This window comes from Procambarus clarkii, chromosome 84 (assembly GCF_040958095.1).
Source record: "Procambarus clarkii isolate CNS0578487 chromosome 84, FALCON_Pclarkii_2.0, whole genome shotgun sequence".
Taxonomy (NCBI): domain Eukaryota; kingdom Metazoa; phylum Arthropoda; class Malacostraca; order Decapoda; family Cambaridae; genus Procambarus; species Procambarus clarkii.
In genome coordinates, this window is record NC_091233.1 from 22741211 (window position 1) to 22759889 (window position 18679).

The 18679-nt window shown below is 43.8% G+C and overlaps 1 protein-coding gene across 1 annotated transcript in view; it reads left to right on the plus strand.

Moving 5' to 3' along the window:
* LOC123774883 (voltage-dependent calcium channel subunit alpha-2/delta-3) overlaps nt 1-18679 on the plus strand; it is a 366618-nt gene that overhangs the window by 311825 nt on the left and 36114 nt on the right. The window contains 3 exon segments of the mRNA XM_069316631.1: nt 2481-2579; nt 3891-3974; nt 6917-6987. Of these exon segments, the coding sequence (XP_069172732.1) occupies nt 2481-2579; nt 3891-3974; nt 6917-6987 (254 nt within the window).

Consider the following 18679-nt stretch of genomic DNA (forward strand, 5'->3'; position numbering starts at 1 on the left):
TCAAGAATTTGTAATTTCTTACATCTTGGGTTTTGTCTATTATACAAGTGTTTTTATTCAACATTGCTCTTGTTAGGGTGATGTCATGGGCTTGTCTCATGTGATTTCTGGGGGCACTGGATTGAAGATGACAGGTCAAACGCCTTGTCAGCTTTGTCGACGTCATGCCTATGTACTTAGATTGAAGGTTACATCCTTCATTTGGGCAGGTGCACATGTATACAACGTTTGACTCTTCTCTGAGGCAAAGGGTTATCATAAATCCATTTAAAATCCGAGCATTTTTGTGTTTTTAAAATATTATCAATAAATTAATTAAAGAATGGAATGAAAAGTGCAAAATATATACACACAGCACATAAACATATTAAGCTCAGTAAACAAAGATTATGAGATGGCACGAGTCTATTAACAGGTGACTCTGGATTACTGCTGACACAACTATACATTTTTCACATGTTTAATAGATTATGGCACTGTCTAATTTATGGTCTTTCACTTCAATTAATTTTATCTCAATTTTTATTATAAGATGATTTAATTATATTTGTTTTCAATAACTGATTTACATACTGTTATTTGTATATTATAATATATTAAAATCTTAAACCTATCCTTAAGTTATAGTTATGTTACCTTATTCTTTGTCAAAGTTTTCTAAGGGAAACCCCTATCGCTACCCGGAGCTTATCCAGGCTGATATGCTAATGTCAGACTTTGGCATCAGTCATGTGGATGGAGTTCTGTGGGCCTACCGGGGACCACAAGCCAGAACCTGGCCCCCTCAGAGAGGCAAAGGGGAGCAATGGCCTATAGAAACCCCCGTGTGGTTGGAAGCATTCTATGTCTGCCATCGACCGGGTCAGGCACCCAGAAAGGTAAGTGTCCCAAAGCAAACCCTTATTCGGGTTAAAATTGCTACCAAAAGCTAAACAAGTGGATAGAACTCCCCAATAAGAAATGAGCAAACAATGATGACATCGCACGTCTCCGCGCTGCTGTCTGTGCAGCTCCCCCCCTCCCCGGGAGGGGAAGGAGGAGCCCCGGACCCTTGCACCGGCCATCCATCCTTCAGTTCTAAGGCTGATGCAAGAGGTGGAGGTCGTGTGCTCTGGCTCCAGTGATTTTTCAGCTCTGTGCTTCAAGTGTGGTGGCTGTCTTTCAGAAGTGCGAGAGCCAGAAGTTATTCTACAGTACTCGGGCTGCATGCTCCAGATGGTTGAACTCTTATAAACTGATGGTAATCGTACAGGCATCTTAGGGAAAGGCTATTTCCAATTACAATATGGCTATTTGAACTTTGTGAATTATTAGATATGGAGGGCTTTGGTGACCCTTGACCCAGGGTGGTCAAGATTCATCCGCATCCGAGACTAGTCCTCCCTTAGTGACGTCACTGACGGTGACTTACTCATTATTCCTACAATTGAGAATACTCTTGATACTTGAACAGGTTTATTATTGAATACAGTTTGAATGAAAACTGGAGTTTCTCTAAATTACAGAATTTTGTTAAACAATTCATTATATGTTGCTTTAAGACAAAGGCGGCGACCATCTTGTAATCTTAACCGCTAATCCCTGGAGGGATGACCTTTTCTCTGCCGAGTCAGGTCGACTACCGTCTGACTCCAAATTTTCAAAACTACTAGGTCCCCATGTCTATGAGAATCTATACTGAATAATTCCCTACAACAAACCTAGTTTGTTACACAGCGACCGCCTCCCGGGTAAGTCCCTCTATGTCCTCTGTGGGTAGTTAGCTCCGGGGAGTCATAGAGGCTCCCCCCAGAAAACCAGCGTTGAATGTAATGAAATGCCATTTTCTGGGTGAGACCCCAGAGGCTCCCTGGCATCCCTCCCTTCTGCCCGGTCGGCAGTTTTTCGCATGTTTTGATGTCCAGCCTCAGAACTGAAGGGTGAATGGCCGGCGCGAGGGTCTGGGGCTTCCCCTTTCCCCTCCCGGGGAGGGGGGAGCTGCACAGACAGTGGCGCGGCGATGTGTGACGTCATGTTCATTTGCTTATTTCTATTTGGGGAGTTCTATCCATTTGTTCGACTTTTTGTGGCAGTTTTCACCAGAATAGGTTTTTGTTTTGGGATGCCTACCTTTCTGGGTGCCTGACCCGGTCGATGGCAGATATAGAATGCTTCCAACTACACGGGGGGTTTCTGTATGCCATTGCTCCCCATGCCTCTCTGAGGGGGGCCAGATTCTGGCTCGTGGTCCCCAGTAGGCCCACAGAACTCCATACACATAACTGATGCCAAAGTCTGACATTAGCATATCAGGCTGGATAAGCTCCGGGTAGCCTCCGGGTCTCACCCAAAAAATGGCGTTTCATTACATTCAACGCTGGTTTTTACTTGTTTGTCCAACATAAAATTTATTTCAAGCATTAAATTAAATTTTTGATCGACTCGCAGTATATACATGAAAAACAGGATTCCACCTGACTATAAAACCTGATTACGTGCAGGAACTGTTGAGCTTCATGAGTACCTGTCTGATGAAGGGACGGTGGGAGCCCTTCCCAAAGCAGCAGCGGCCAATGACATCCCTCACAGCTTTGACTACGGTGACTAAGGGCTGTCAAAGTTCTCACCTCATTAATGCTATAGCACCTGTAGATGTATTGGGATGGTGCCATTGGTAGAGTTAGGGATGGTGCCACTAGTGAAGTCAAGGATTGGGCCACCGGTGGAGTTAGAAATTGGGGCCACTAGTGGAGTTAGCAAGTATTTGATCCCTCACTGATTAAGAATCCACTTGGTGCCTTCCAGTGATGAAACTAAGTTAATTGCAGTATAAGAATAATAATGTAACTATTAGAAATTCAATTATCTACACTGAACGAAATTTAATTGATTGCAATGTAAAGAAAAATTGCCAGGCCTTTGATCAATTCTGGTCAATAAAACCTGATTAATTTTTTCAGTTTTAAAAATCTTAAAATTTTTAAGACACTAAGAGGATTTTTTAATTTTTTCAAACACACATTATGTATATATGTATATATATGTGTAATTACCTAAGTGTAATTACCTAAGTGTAGTTACAGGATGAGAGCTACGCTCGTGGTGTCCCGTCTTCCCAGCACTCTTTGTCATATAACGCTTTGAAACTACTGACGGTCTTGGCCTCCACCACCTTCTCACTTAACTTGTTAAGTGTGTGTGTGTGTGTGTGAGCAAAGATTGGTTGGTCCCCAAGCTTAGAATCACTTAAAATCTATGACCCCACAGGATTCAGACCCAAGCTGCTGCGTGTCTCCCATCAACAGCTGGTGCTTTTGATGAAAATCCTTTTGAGGCAATGGAGTGACTTGAACTTGCGACCTGGTGATTCACAGACTCCTGCCTTAACTGACTCAGCCACGGTGGTGCTAAAGTTGACCAGCTTAGAACTCTACTGAGTTCTGATCCCCTCTTCTTGAGGGGATCTGGAGGCCCCAAACTGGGGCCCAACCAGGATTTTACAGTCAACCCGACTACACTCGGGCCTACGATAATGGCGCTTCACACTCCTACGCCCCAGTCAGATCACAATGAAATCACAATGGCGAATGATATATCAATGAAAATCATTTTGAGGCAATGGAGTGACTGGAAGCCTGAGTGTGGCTGGGTTGACTGTATGTCTCGCGTGTCTCATCTCTGACCCTTGTGTCCCGTCTCTGACCCTTGTGTCTCATATCTGACCCTTGTGTCTCATATCTGGCCCTTGTGGCTCATCTCTGACCCTTGTGTCTCATCTCTGACTCATGTGTCTCATCGCTGACCCTTGTGTCCCATCTCTGACCCTTGTGTGTCATCTCTAACCCTTGTGTGTCATCTCTGACCCTTGTATCTCATCTCTGATCCTTGTGTCTCATCTCTGACCCACGCAGAGAACGTGACGGAGGGCAGCGGTGAGGAGGACATCCTGGCTGAGTACTCTGACGTGCTGGGGGAGATTTATTATGATATTGACGGTACATGGTGGTTGGAACTTTGCTTGTGTGGTCGTGTACCGTTGTATAACTACTACTGCCCCAGCTCCCACTACCCTTCTCCTCGACTACCACAGCTCTTCACCCAGCTACCACTGCGTCTCTTCCCTAAAACTATTCTCCCCAACCCTACCTCTCCCAATCCCCTGATCAATCAATACTCCAACCCCATCCCCCTCCTCTGTCTTAAATCGACTTTCCCAATCATTACCTCTTCCCCCAGCCTTCCCCTAACATTCACCTTCCTATCTTCCCCACTCCCCCCACTAACACCCCCCGCCCCCACCTCCAGCACCCTGCTACTCCCACTACCACCACCCACTTCTTTTCCTTGCTCATAAGTGCAATGCAGCTGTAATGGATTAGTGCTTTCTCCTGGTAATTTCCTGACCTGTTTCTTTCCCGTGTGAATTGCGATTTGTTGAGTCCTTGAATCTGTTGATTAGCATTTAACTTGTGATTTGGCTGATAACGTTATTGGTTTCTATATAACCTTTGTGCTAAACCGGATTTTCATCTATACAAAACAGAGGTACACATATTATAACCTATTATTTTTTTGCTTCTTCTAAGTTGGAGATTGTCTAAAAAGCATTTTTGAGACTAACAAGATTTCCAGTTTCTTCTGAAGTTTAACTTACCAGTTTTGCTAACGATGATTTCCTAACATTTTGATTTGTAACCCTTGTTAGTGATTTTGTGACGTGTGGTTTGACTTGTAAAACTTGTTAATGGCAATTATCTGTTAGATTATTCCCTATGATTGCTTGTTCATATTTCACAATTAAATGATTTGTTCAGTTAGCTTATGTATCGAATATGTTCATATGTACAGATTACATGAACCATTTCTGTGTAGTCTTTGAATGAACGTATGAATATTGTATTAGGCCTATGGATTCATGCCAGGTAGTAGGCCTAGTGACCTATGCAAGGTAGGGAAAATTTATGCAAAGCATATATGCTTACCACAGTATATATATGCTTCAATGACCCCTCTTTAGTATTCCGCATTCATGTACTGGTTAGATCAAAGATATTCATCTTCTCCTTATTATATAGGAACCATGTATAGGAGCATTTTGAATGACTCTTTCTAAAGGAAGCTTCTTTAGGAACCTTGTATAGGAACACCTTATAGAACCCTTGTACAAGAACATACCATAGAGAAACATTTTATAGGAACTATGTCTAGGAGCATTTTATAGAACCCTAATATAGGAAGCTTGAATATGAGCTATGTATAGGAACCCTCACTAGAACCGTCAAAGGATAATATGACTTTGTCATTTATTTCCTTAAGAGCAACAGGTGACTTTCTAAGTATTATAAATACATTATACTGTATATTGCACTAAGATATTGAAAACATTATTTGTGGCACTAAGAAATTTAATACCTGGTTGATACCTGGTTGATGGGGTTCTGGGAGTTCTTCTACTCCCCAAGCCCGGCCCGAGGCCAGGCTCGACTTGTGAGAGTTTGGTCCACCAGGCTGTTGCTTGGAGCGGCCCGCAGGCCCACATACCCACCACAGCCCGGTTGGTCCGGCACTCCTTGGAGGAATAAATCTAGTTTCCTCTTGAAAATGTCCACGGTTGTTCCGGCAATATTTCTTATGCTTGCTGGGAGGACGTTGAACAACCGCGGACATTATACATATTTAGCTCCTCTAAATAGTGAATAGTGAGTGAGTGTGTAGACTGTTTGGAATAGCATGTGTGGTGAGGTAGTCTTAAGTGCATCGAGTAAGCCCCACTTCGGTGTCTCAAGACCTGACATGCGGTTGTCATAGCCGATGTCAGGCTATGACATTCCCACACAATTGCAAGTCAGGTCGTCCTCATGTCAGAGGAACGTTTAACAAAACTCCATATCCATTGTGGCTATTAGTAGCCATTTGCACTTTAAATTGTTATAATCCATGTTAAATTGAAGAACAAATAACTACCCACATGATGAACATTTATCATCAACCTGTCCTCCTATAAAGAACGTCACTTTTCGCTCGTATGCATTACACAAGGCCAAAAATTGTCATATTAGAAAATGGAAGCGGCTCGCGAACGTGACATACAATACTGTCCCATTTTCTATTTTGGGTCCTCTTTTTGGTTAGGAGAGACCACATTAAATTTACTATTTTCGTGATGTTGGGAAACCTTAGAAGGACGGGCTGGATCATTAATGCTCTGAAAAGGTTAATAAAAATTGACTTAATTGTGATTAAGTTCAATGTAAATCATTTTTAAGTACCTGTATCAGTTTTATGGTACTGCTGTTTCCAGTATTTTCTTCATGCACAGTAGACAAAACTACCAGTTTCCGGTATTTTATTCAATAGTCACTTCTAATATAACTACAATTATCCTCGCACTGTAAATCAGCCCCAACTCTATTTAATTAATTATTTCAAGCCACAGAAAAATGTTTTCTAATACATGTAGAATTTCCGTTATCTAAGACAATTTATTTACAATTTTAAATTTTTATTTAAAATGTCTTATTGTTATATATAATAATTGGTGTTATTGATTATATAGAATCCAGACAGGAATAAATTATTGTTTTCTTTTAGTTTATAAGCCACTAACCTGGGAGTAGAGTGGATACTGTCTCTTCCTTCTAGATGCTTAGATAATATCCTGCCACTGTACTCGCAAATAATGTCTTGTCACTGTACTCACAGATAATATATTATGTCACTGTACCGAAAAGATATTATCCTGCCAATGTCCCCAACAGATGATATCTTGCCAATGAATCCATAAATAATATCCTGCCATTGTACCAACAGATAATATCTTACAATTGTCCCAACGTATAATGTCCTGCCACTGTTCTCCACAGAACAGAAGATTGTACCCACAGGTAATATCCTGCCAGTGTACCAGCAGATAATATCCTGCCACTGTACCCCACAGGTATGCAGCCTGAAGACAAAGCAACTGAAGACTATGAACAACAGGAGGATGGAGACTTCCCTGCCATCGGGGTAAGTAAAGTCTATACAATAATTCCTGTACTTTTTTTCACTACAAATGTCTTCTGACTAGGATGGATTCAGAATGTTTCTACATTTTACTTTTGGCTTGAGAATACAGTTGTATTGTCTTTAAATGTTATTTTTGTTGTATTAATGTGGAATTACTCTTATGTGTCTCGATTTATGATAAGGCTTTTAAGATTTTCCTGATTTCATTGTTTTGTGCTGAAGTTAAGTGGATGAGGTCTTTTCATTTCCTGTTGCTAATGAATCTCTCAAGATGATATGCACTTGGGATTGCATGTTTGGCAATACTGAAATGTGGGATTTTAAAATCCAAATGACGACCACCGTTTGTGTAAGTCTCTGAATGTTGTGAAACACTTTTTTTGTTCTCTTAAAGTGCAACATTAATTATATCAATTATTAAGAATGAAATAATTAAATTTTTCCATAAAACAATAGCAAAGTAATACAGATTAAAAAGCTTGATATGTATATATATATATATATATCAAGCTTTTTAATATATATATATATATATATATATATATATATATATATATATATATATATATATATATATATATATATATATATATATATATATATATATATATATATATATATAATTATTATTTTAAAAATATTGAGTCTTAATTACAGTATATGAATAAAAAATGAATTAGTAGATATTTTAAATATCAGAATGCTATAAAATAATTAAGTACAAATATATGCTTAATGAAAGTTGCAGCAGTTTGATTTTGCAAACATTATTTCATTCTAAAATCCTGCTTTTCTGGGGGAAGCCCCGTCGGATCCCAGGAGCTATCCAGGCTGATATGTTAAAGTCAGACTTTGGCATCAGTCATGTGTATGAAGTTCTGTAGGCCTACCGGGGACCACGAGCCAGAACCTGGCCCCCTCGCAGAGGCAAGGGGAGCAATGGCCTATAGAAACCCCCGTGTGGTTGGAAGCATTCTATGTCTGCTATCGACCGGGTTAGGCACCCAGAAAGGTAGGCATCCCAAACCAAACCCCTATTCTAGTGAAAATTGCTACAAAAAGCCGAACAAGTAGATAGAACTCCCCAAACAGAAACGAGCAAACGAGTATGATGTCACACATCGCTGTGCCGCCATCTGTGCAGCTCCCCCCTCCTCGGGAGAGGGAAGGGGAAGCCCCAGACCTTCGCGCCGGCCATCCACACCCCAGTTCTGAGGCTGATGCTATAGACAACAGTCATGTGCTCTGGCTCCAGTGGTTGTTTCAGCACTATGCCTTATGTGTGGTGTTAGTCTTTTAGGTGGTGCGCGAGCCGGGAGTTATTCTTCAGTACTCAGGCTGCATGTGCTTAGGGCTCCCTTCCCTAGGTGCCCAGTAAGTACTGCCCTTGGGGCTTGGGGCCACCTTCCACAAGTTCCTTGTGTTCTGCCTCTGCTAATTCATTTACTGTTTGGTTTTTCACTGCCCTTTGTGTATTCAAGTGTTCTGTCTGCCTTGTTCGCCTTAGGGTAGAGGGTATTTTGCACTGGTAAGGGGCACAGGGTGCTGCGCAGCTTGTTTTCACCAATCATAGCGGTCGGCTCTGTTCCGCCTGGGTACGCTGTATTCTTGTGGGGGTTTTCTTTATCTTTTTATTTGCCTGCCTGGTGGGGGGGTCTGCCTTGGTTATTGCCCCCAGTGTACTGAGTACTCTTCTCTCTTCCGGTGGTACTCCCTGCTTAGTCCCCATGAGTGTACACATCCCAGGGGGTTCAGTTCTTAGAAAGTTGTTTGGTAGACTTGGGCGCCGGTTAGCAGTACCCTGCCTGGGCTTCCTTGAGCGTGAGTTCCGTCTCAGGACCCAGGGAATCCCCACGGGGACGCGTGGGTCCGATGGATGTGACCTTTGAGTCCCCCCCTTACTTTGTGTGAGTTCGAGGGTTGCTCTGTTCCCTTGTCTCAGGGTGACTCTCACTGTTTTTGCCTCCATCTGCTGCTTGTTGGGTCGGTAGCACCTTCGACCCGGAGTCCTGTGAGTGTTGTTGCTTGTTTGTGTCTCAGTTACCCAGTCTTATGCTGACTATGCGGGTGCAGGCAGCACGGGCGTTGCACGTTGGGTTCAAGTGGTTGCAACGCGCTAGGTTCTTTGCTCCCTGGAAGCCCCGAGGCTGCCCCGTTTTGGTTGTTGTGCCGGGGCTTGGGGGTGTTGGTCGCTTCGGTTTTGTTTCCGTCCACGCCCCCTTGTCTTTCCCCTGTTGTGGTCTAGTCCGGTCCCCCTCCCCTCCCTCCCTACATCCAGATCCTCACCGTCTGTGAGTTTGGGGTCGGGGCGGGGGTTTCGATGGTCTTGAGACTCGGGCGGTCTCGGGAATTTCCCCTTCCAGGGTAGCGATGGAGGCATTCGAGCCTGTTCCTCCAGCCGTGTTTTATGAGTCTGCCAGTGAGCTCCCTTCCTTAGTGTTTATCCAGCTGCCCTGGCTTTTTCTTGTGAGGCTGGGGCATTGAGGGGACAGCTTGGCTCCGGGGCCCGCCGTTGAGGTTCCCGGGGCTGGGAGGGGCTGATTTGGGGGAGGGGGCCTCGGGCCCCCAAATCAAAGCAAGTGTGGTTTGGGTTCCAGGTTTCCTGGCTTGCCCTGCCAGTTGGCCTTTTCATGATCTCGCGGTGCCACTTCTCACGAATCTCGCGTCTGAACTACAGTGTTTCTAATCTCCTGGAGAGCTCTTGTTGGACCCCTGCCGGGGTTTTTCTACCCTCTGAGCAGGGTAGTTTTTTCTGTTTTTTTCTCATTCTCTCCTACACATTGTTGTGTGTTTTAGTATGTTCTTCTTGGCTCCACTAATGCTAGGTTGAACTTTGTCCATGCTCAGTTTCATGCTTTTGCACCGCCGCTGTGTTCGGTTCTGGTCCTGAATTATCATCTTCTTCTTGTTTGACACGTCCAGCTTCTGGGTTGCCCTGTATGCAGGTGATTGTAGCTTCCATTCTTCCTCTCCTGCCCCCTGCAGTTTCTTTTCGTTGGGCCGGGAGGTGCGAGGTTTCAGGCCCTGGCTCTGGCCTTTTTCTTTGTGTTCCATTTTGGGCGGTGCATTTTTGTTTTCGTGCGGTTCATGTCCTGATTTGTTCTCCTCATACATTCCTCAGGTATTGCATGCTTCATTCTGCCCTGCTGGGACTGCGTTCGCTGCTCCTGTGGGTTGCGGTGTCTCTGCTTTTCATTTTGTGTTTCGGTTCGCTGTGCTCGCTTCATCTTTGGCCTTGGTCGGAGACCTGGCTTTTCGTCTTTCATTGCAATTTTGTCCTTGCTGTTTGTGGCATCTGCGTTTCGGTGTTTTCTCTACTGGCGGCTTCTGGTTGTCATCCGTTGTCAGACTTGTTGGTCCTTCACGAGTCCCTGGGGGTTCCTCCAGGATGAGGCGTTTCTGCTCGCCCGGGTTGGTTCTTTCCGAGCTTGCCGGGTTTGGGTTCCAGGTTTCCTGGCTTGCCCTGCCAGTTGGCATTTTCATGATCTCGTGGTGTCACTTCTCACGAGTCTCGCATTGGAACTACAGTGTTTCTGATCTCCTGGCGAGCTCGCAAACATTGGGAAGTTTTCTGTATGGCAGACGTTCCATCTGGTTCCTTGCTGGCTTGTATTTCTGGCTCTGCTTGCTCAGTGTTTGCACCCGAGGTTTTCCTGTGGCTCCGCCTCTTCCTCTGCTCGATCGGTCCGTGGCGGGGCTAGTTCGGTTCTGCCTCGAGTCTCTCACCATTTCTTGGTGATCAGGTGGCTTTGTTGTTGGTGTCCCATCTGTGTGCTTTGTCTCGGGGGTGGTATGGGTTTTCTTTTTTGGCGGTCCTTCCTCTTTCTTTTTGTCCCTTAGTAGGTTTGCTGTGTTTTGTTGCCGTGATCTTGTCCTTCTCTAGTGGAGGTTCAGGGCCGTCATCTTGCTGGCAACCATACGGTTGCCTTGTCTCATGTGGCACTGGCAGAGCCGCTCTGAGTTGCTTCGGTTTTGGTGTTTCCTCTGCAAGAATTGGCGAGCTGTCTTTGGCGTGCTTCACCTCGGGCCTGCTCTTGTGCCGCTTGAGCCGTCCTGGTTCTTGGATTGGGTGCTCTCTTCTCTTCTCCTCAGTTTGTTGTGGTCCCTTTGGTTCTAGTTTGTTTTCCGAGGCTCTTTCTTGTTGGTGTTGGCCTCTGGGGGTCGGGTCGGGGTGTTTCATGCTTTCCTCCGGCGCCAGGGTTTCGGCTCTTTTTGGTTCTCCTGATAGGTTTGTTCGCTTGCGGCTGTCTCCTTCTTTTCTGGGGAAGACTGACATGGCTGCTTTCCAGAGAGCTCCTTGGCGTGTTGATGTTTGGTTGGTCTGGCCGAGGGTGCATCATGTATTGTGTTCTGTTGCGGCGTTTTTCCGTTCTTTGCGTGCCCTTGGCTGCCGTGACCGGCATCACGCTTTGGGTTGTTCCGATTTCCCTTCTTTCCTGTTCAAGGGTGCGGTTCTCGCATCGTCCGCGGGGTGGTTCGGTCCTGCCAGCCTGCTGTCTCTCCCCGTGCCCACGTCGTTCGTAGGTGAGCGTCCTTCGTTGATATTCCTGGACCTTGTTGAGCCTGTGTGGCCTTGGGTTGGCAGTTGTTGTCTTTTGTTGCTGCTTCGCATTGGGATGTGCACGACTTTCGCCTCCCGGGTTAGGTCCCTCTTGTTTTCATTTTTAGGTAGGTAGCTCTGGGGAGTTGATGGGGGCTCCCCCCAGAAAATCAGTGCCGATGTAATGCAACGCCATTTTCTGGGCGAGACCCGGAGGTTCCACGACAACCCTCCCTCCCTCCCTCCCTCTGGTCGGCGTTTTTTTTTTTTTTTTGTGTGTGTGTGTTTTGTATATCCAGCCTCAGAACTGGGGTGTGGATGGCCGGCGCGAGTGTCTGTGGCTTTCCTTTGCCCCTCACAGAGAGGGGGGAGCTGCTCAGACGGTGGCGCAGCGACATGTGACGTCATACTCGTTTGCTCGTTTCTGTTTGGGGAGCTTTATCCACTTGTTCAGCTTTTTGTAGCAGTTTTCACCAGAATAGGGGTTTGTTTTGGGATGCCTACCTTTCTGGGTGCCTAACCCGGTTGATGGTAGACATAGAATGCTTCCAACCACACTGGGGTTTCAATAGGCCATTGCTCCTCGTGCCTCTGTGAGGGGGCCAGGTTCTGGCTCGTGGTCCCCGGTAGGCCCACAGAACTCCATACACATGACTGATGCCAAAGTCTGACATTAGCATATTAGCCTGGATAGCTCCGGGGAGCCTGCGAGTCTCACCCAGAAAACGGCGTTTCATTACATTCAACGCCGTTTTATTTATTATTCTTAATACAAAGTCCAGAGTGTGCATTTTTATAATACAGTACTTTAAAATTCTCAAGACTAAAAACTTTATTTAGTCTTATCCAAATATAACTGCATGACAGTATATATTCCTGGTATTTACAAAAAAATATAACCCAAATATAATTCAATAACAAGTGTATGTGCATCTGCTCTTCACAAAAGGTTTGTCATGAATTTATGTGAGTGTGTGAGTACTTTGATAGAGCATGGTTGCTTTCATTATCGATATTTGCATCGTGCTCATCTATAGATCTTCACCACGTCTGTGTGAAGTGTGCATGACAAAGGAGGGGGGATGATGATAATTTGGCAGAGTGTATATTTTGACAATGTTTGTGTCTGTTCGTTTTTGCTCATATTCAGTATTTTCATGAACGTTTAGCATGAGGCAGCTCCAGTAAGCATTTTTGTTCTGCATTTGTCATTCTTTAAATTTGTATGTTGTTCTTGGAGCTGAGAGCATTGTGATTATATATGAGCATTTATCTGACTGCAGTCTAAATGTTATTAAGAAAATATTATATTATATCTTTGCCTTATGTGAGCTTTTCTCTTCTGTGCTGTTAATATTACATAATCATACAGAAAGCTTTTCTTCTCTATTAATAGAATGTATTGAAGAATTATAATCACTTAGTTCCACTTTATGTATGTATGTATGTATGTATGTATGTATGTATGTATGTATGTATGTATGTATGTATATATATATATATATATATATATATATATATATATATATATATATATATATATATATATATATATATATATATATATATATATATATATATATATATATATATACATACACACACATATATAATGTCGTACCTAGTAGCCAGAACGCACTTCTCAGCCTACTATGCAAGGCCCGATTTGCCTAATAAGCCAAGTTTTCTTGAATTAATATATTTTCTCTAATTTTTTTCTTATGAAATGATAAAGCTACCCATTTCATTATGTAAGAGGTCAATTTTTTTTTATTGAAGTTAAAATTAACGTAGATATATGACCAAACCTAACCAACCCTACCTAACCTAACCTAACCTATCTTTATAGGTTAGGTTACGTTAGGTAGCCGAAAAAGTTAGGTTAGGTTACGTTAGGTAGGTTAGGTAGTCGAAAAACAATTAATTCATGAAAACTTGGCTTATTAGGCAATTCGGGCCCTGCATAGTAGGCTGAGAAGTGCTTTCTGGCTACTAGGTACGACATATATATATATATATATATATATATATATATATATATATATATATATATATGTATATGTATATGTATATGTATATGTATATATATATATATGACAATTAAAAATTTGACGAAATTTATTTGACAATTTAGGATATTTTAACATGATTGAGTTGTTGCCATGACCAAAAAAAAAATTCTCTATTATCGTTATTATTATTATTATTATTTATTATTATTATTATTATTATTATTCATTGAATACATATAACAATGCAAATACTTCTATTATTAATAATAAAATGAGTTCCTTTATTATAAATACCATTATTTCTGCTACAGTTATTTCAGTTATAACTTGTGGTGCTAGTATTAGCACGGCTATCACTACCTCCCTCACCACTACGACTACATTGTTATTGTTACTTGCTAATACTAATATTACTATTAATACCACCTATCTTGAGGTTATCTTGAGATGATTTCGGGGCTTAGTGTCCCCGCGGCCCGGTCCTCGACCAGGCCTCTACCCCCAGGAAGCAGCCCGTGACAGCTGTCTAACTCCCAGGTATCTATTTACTGCTAGGTAACAGGAGCATCAAGGTGAAAGAAACTCTGCCCGTTGTTTCTCGCCAGCACCCGGGATCGAACCTGGGACCACAGGATCACGGGTCCAGTATTCTGTCCGCTCGGCCACCGGCTCCCCTCCACTTCTATTGTACACTTCTATTGTAAAGCTTCTTGTACTGTCTGTACTTCCTCTAAGTCACTTTTCTGGGGGGAACCCCGTCGGCTCCCGTAAGCTTTCCAGGCTGATATGCTAATGTCAGACTTTGGTATCAGTCATGTGTATGGGGTTCTGGGGCCTACCAGGTACCACAAACCAGAACCTGGCCCTCTCACAGAGGCATGAGGAGCAATGGCCTATAGAAACCCCCCCGTGTGATTGGAAGCATTGTATGCCTGCCAACGACCGGGTCAGGCACCCAGAAAGATAAGCGTCCCAAAACAAACCCCTGTTCTGGGGAAAATTGCCACAAAAAGTCGAACAAGTGGATAGAACTCCCCAAACAGAAATAAGCAAACAAGCATGACCTCACACGTCGCCGCACTGCTGTCTGCGCAGTTCCCCCCTCCCCGGGAGGGTGTAACACGGGGGGGGGGGGTGTTCTCTTCTCCCCCTTTCTCTCTCTACCCGTATTTTAACTCTGTTCTCTCTACGAAGGGACCCCAAAACTTTCGCTTGAGCCGACCCCACGCCACGTGGTCTTAAGACGATTGACCAATTTAAGATTCTACAACCCATATGACGTGACCTAGGCTTCTAGCAAAACCCTAGGGTCGCCTTTTCGCTGCCACCACCAGACCTACAACACTGAGCAATGATCGAGGTCTGGATCGATCATGCTAATCAATAACTTTGGGGCTTGATCCCCACTAGTAACATATAACCTGGGATCTTAAGTGTGGAATAAAATCAACGGGAATGATAATTCTGATTCGGTGTTAGAATCGGCGCCCAATTCAACTCGGCCTCGTGGGGACCACGTGACAAGGACATGAGAATGGAAACAATGAAATGGAAAATAATAAAAATGCAAATTACTAGCTAATTAATTTATTCAAAAACTAAAACAAAATCTAAAGAGGTTCACTCCCTGATCTGAGCACTCCCTGGCAATGAGTTGACCTACTCCCTGTAACCACTCGTAAAGCAACTCTACCTTTTTGGCGACCAGCTAGATGTTCGTGCTAAGGTCTTGGGAAGAGGTGGAGTGGGCACCTTCCCTGTGTTGCTCCTGAAACCACACTGTCCTCCCTCTGATGCTCCTCTCTCCAGGAGCCCAGAGCAGGGTATTGTTCCGCTTAGTTTACCAAGTTACTTAGCAACACTTAAGTTTAACAACTAACCTCTGTTGCATTGAATGATCCAGATTGGTTGAATTATTTTAACTGAAGTTAAATTACACAAGCATCTTAAGGAAGAGCTATTCCCGATCACAAAATGACTATTTGACCTTTGAGAATTACCGAAAGTGGAACCTCTGCTGACCTGTGACCGCCAGGTCGATGAGGTCACTCCGCGCTACAGCACAGTCCTGGCTCGTGACATCACTGATGGTGACTTAACTCATTCTTCTAATAATTAGAATACTCTTGATACTATAACCAGTAATATTATACAATTTGAATGAGGACTAATTTCTCTAAATAAGTGAATACTATAGAATGATTCATTATACAAAACTTGTGAACAAAGGCGCCAGTTATTTTCACCGTCAATCCCCCCAGGTCACCACGTGGGTCCAGCTTCCCATTCTCCCATGTGTAGATAAACATTCTGGATAATTCTTACAACAAACCTAGTTTGTTACAAGGGGGAAGGGGGGAGCTCCTCCTTTTCAACTCTGACAATATTTTAACTTCCTCCATAAGAACTCTTTAAGAACTCTGTAAGTAAAACTCTGAAATATTTTGGTCCTAAAGAGAGCTCTGATGAATTTTGGTCCTAAAGAGGACTCTGTTTAATTTTGCTCTTAATGTGGACTCTGTTAAATTTTGATCATAAACTAAACTCTGACTACTTTTCAGTCATGAGCTGGACTCTGGTCTTTTACTGGAATCTGACAATACTTAGGTCTAAAATAATCTGTCAAATTTCGGTAAATTTTGGTCTTCAAATGGTGTTTGTCTTATCTTTGGTCATAAATGGACTCTGAAGAAGATTGGTCTTCAAATGGTCTCTGAATAATTTTGGGTGTTTAAACTGGTCTCTGTTCAATTTGAGTCTTTTAAAGGTGAAATAGTTGTAAATGAATATAAAAACTAAGTCACGGCTAAGATGTCTGTTTTCCTTAACAAAACGTCTAAGACAATATTCTTTGAAAATGGTCTTTTTACAAATTTTGGTCATAAATTTTTAAATAAACTTCTATGATTATATGAACTCTGAAATATTTTCATAAAACTGAACTCTGAAAAATTTAGAATTTTCTCCATACGAACTCTTAACAAACTTCTAAGATCTCTGAAATTATTTTTCTCGTAAGAATTCTTTAACTTCAAATCTGAAATTTATCAGGAAACCTGACGGCGTATGGACGACTGAAAAATTTATCTGGAAACCCCTGCAGTCCAGCGACGACTGGCCAAATTTACCTAGAACCCCCTACAGTCCAGCGACGACTGGCCAGATTTACCTAGAACCCCCTACAGTCCAGCGACGACTGGCCCCAAAAATTCTCAGTCGTCACTGGACTGCACTCCCTACTACTACTATTCGGGTCAGGGAGCTTCATGCTCTCCTCCGGCGTAGGCGTTTCTGCTTGTTTGGTCCTGGCGGTAGGTTTGTTCGTTTGCAGCCATCTCCTTCTTTTCTGGCGACGAATGAGACTGCTGCTTTCCGGAGGGGTCCTTGGGTTGTTGATGCTTGGTTCGTGAGGCTGGAGGTGTATCATGTGTTGTGTCCGGTTACGGCTCTTTGCCGTTATTTGCGCGCCATGGGCTCTGTGGCCAGGGATGTGCTTTGGGTTGATCCGGTATCCTTTCTTCCCTGTTCCAAGGTTTGGCTCTCCCAGGTCATCTGCAGGGTTATTCAGTCTAGCCAGCCTGCAGTCTATCCCCATGCCCATGATGTTCGTAAGCTTGCTGCTCTTACTGCTGTTTTTAGTAATACAGTGGCACCTTGAGTGACAAGCGACTCCAGGTACGAGCGTTTCGAGTAACGAGCGAGCCACTCCCAGAAAATTTGTCTCGATTGACAAGCTTTTGCTCGATTAACGAGCAAACTACATGGTGCTTCCTAGCATTCCCGCTAGTTCTCAGACACCTCCGAAGACAGTGTTGTTGTTGTTTCGCAAGACGAGTGTTTCATATGACGAGCTCGATGCCGGAACGGATTAAATTCGTCAATCAAGGCGCCACTGTATGCCCTGGGTTGACATTCGGGCGCAGGGTTTTTGGAGGTCGAACAGGGTCCTGGCTGCGCATTACTTGGTGAACGTTTCTGGGCCTAGTTGGGCCTGTGTCACTTTGGGTCAGCGGTTGCAGCCAGTTATCTCGACTTCGAGTTGAGGAGTGAGCGGCGACCGCCTCCCGAATAAGTCCCTCTGGTTTTCGTCTTTGGGTTGGTAGCTTTGGGAACCTGACGGGGCTCCCCCCAGAAAACCAGCGTTGAATGTAATGAAGCACAATTTTCTGGGTGAGTCCCGGAGGCTTCCCGGCAACCCTCTCTACCTCCGGTCGGCAGTTTTTCGTGTGTTTTGATATCCAGCCTCAGAACTGGGATGTGGATTGCTTGCGCAGGGTCTGGGGCTTACCCTTCCCCCCCTCCCAGGGAGGGGGGGGGGGGGGAGCTGCGCAGACAGCGGCGCGGCGACATGTGATGTCATGCTCGTTTCTGTTTGGGGAGTTCTATCCACTTGTTTGGCTTTTTGTGCCAATTTTCACCAGAATAGGGATTTGTTTTGGGATGCTTATCTTTCTGGATGCCTGATCCGGTCAATGGCAGACATAGAATGCTTCCAACCACACGGGGGTTTCTATAGGTCATTGCTCCTCATGCCTCTCTGAGGGGGCCAGGTTCTGGCTCGTGGTCCCCGGTAGGCCCACAGAACTCCATACACATGACTGATGCCAAAGTCTGACATTAGCATATCAGCCTGGATATTTCCGGGTAGCCTCCGGGTCTCACCCAGAAAATGGCGTTTCATTACTGTACTTTCAACGCTGCTTTTTTAATTACAAGTCCCAAAAACAAACAGGCAGCCAAATATAAACTATCCAAACAAACAATAAACAACTAGGACAGCCAATAAATAAATTTGTTAACCAAATAATAAATAAATAGGTCAAAGAATAAACAAATAGGCCAGTCAAACAATATACAAATATGTCAGCCAAGCAATAAACAAATAAATCAGCCAAAAAATAAATAGGTCAACCAACAATGAAGAAATGACTTAGCCAAACAGTGAGTGCATGCAACTCAACCAGGAGGCCTGGTCGACGACCGGGCCGCGGGGACGCTAAGCCCCGGAAGCACCTCAAGGTAACCTCAAGGTAACTCTCAAATGAGATAGTCAGTGCGAATATTTGATAGTCATTCCATGACTAAATTAGTCACTGAATTATGTACAATATAAGTCAATTAGTTATTCGGTGCTTGAACA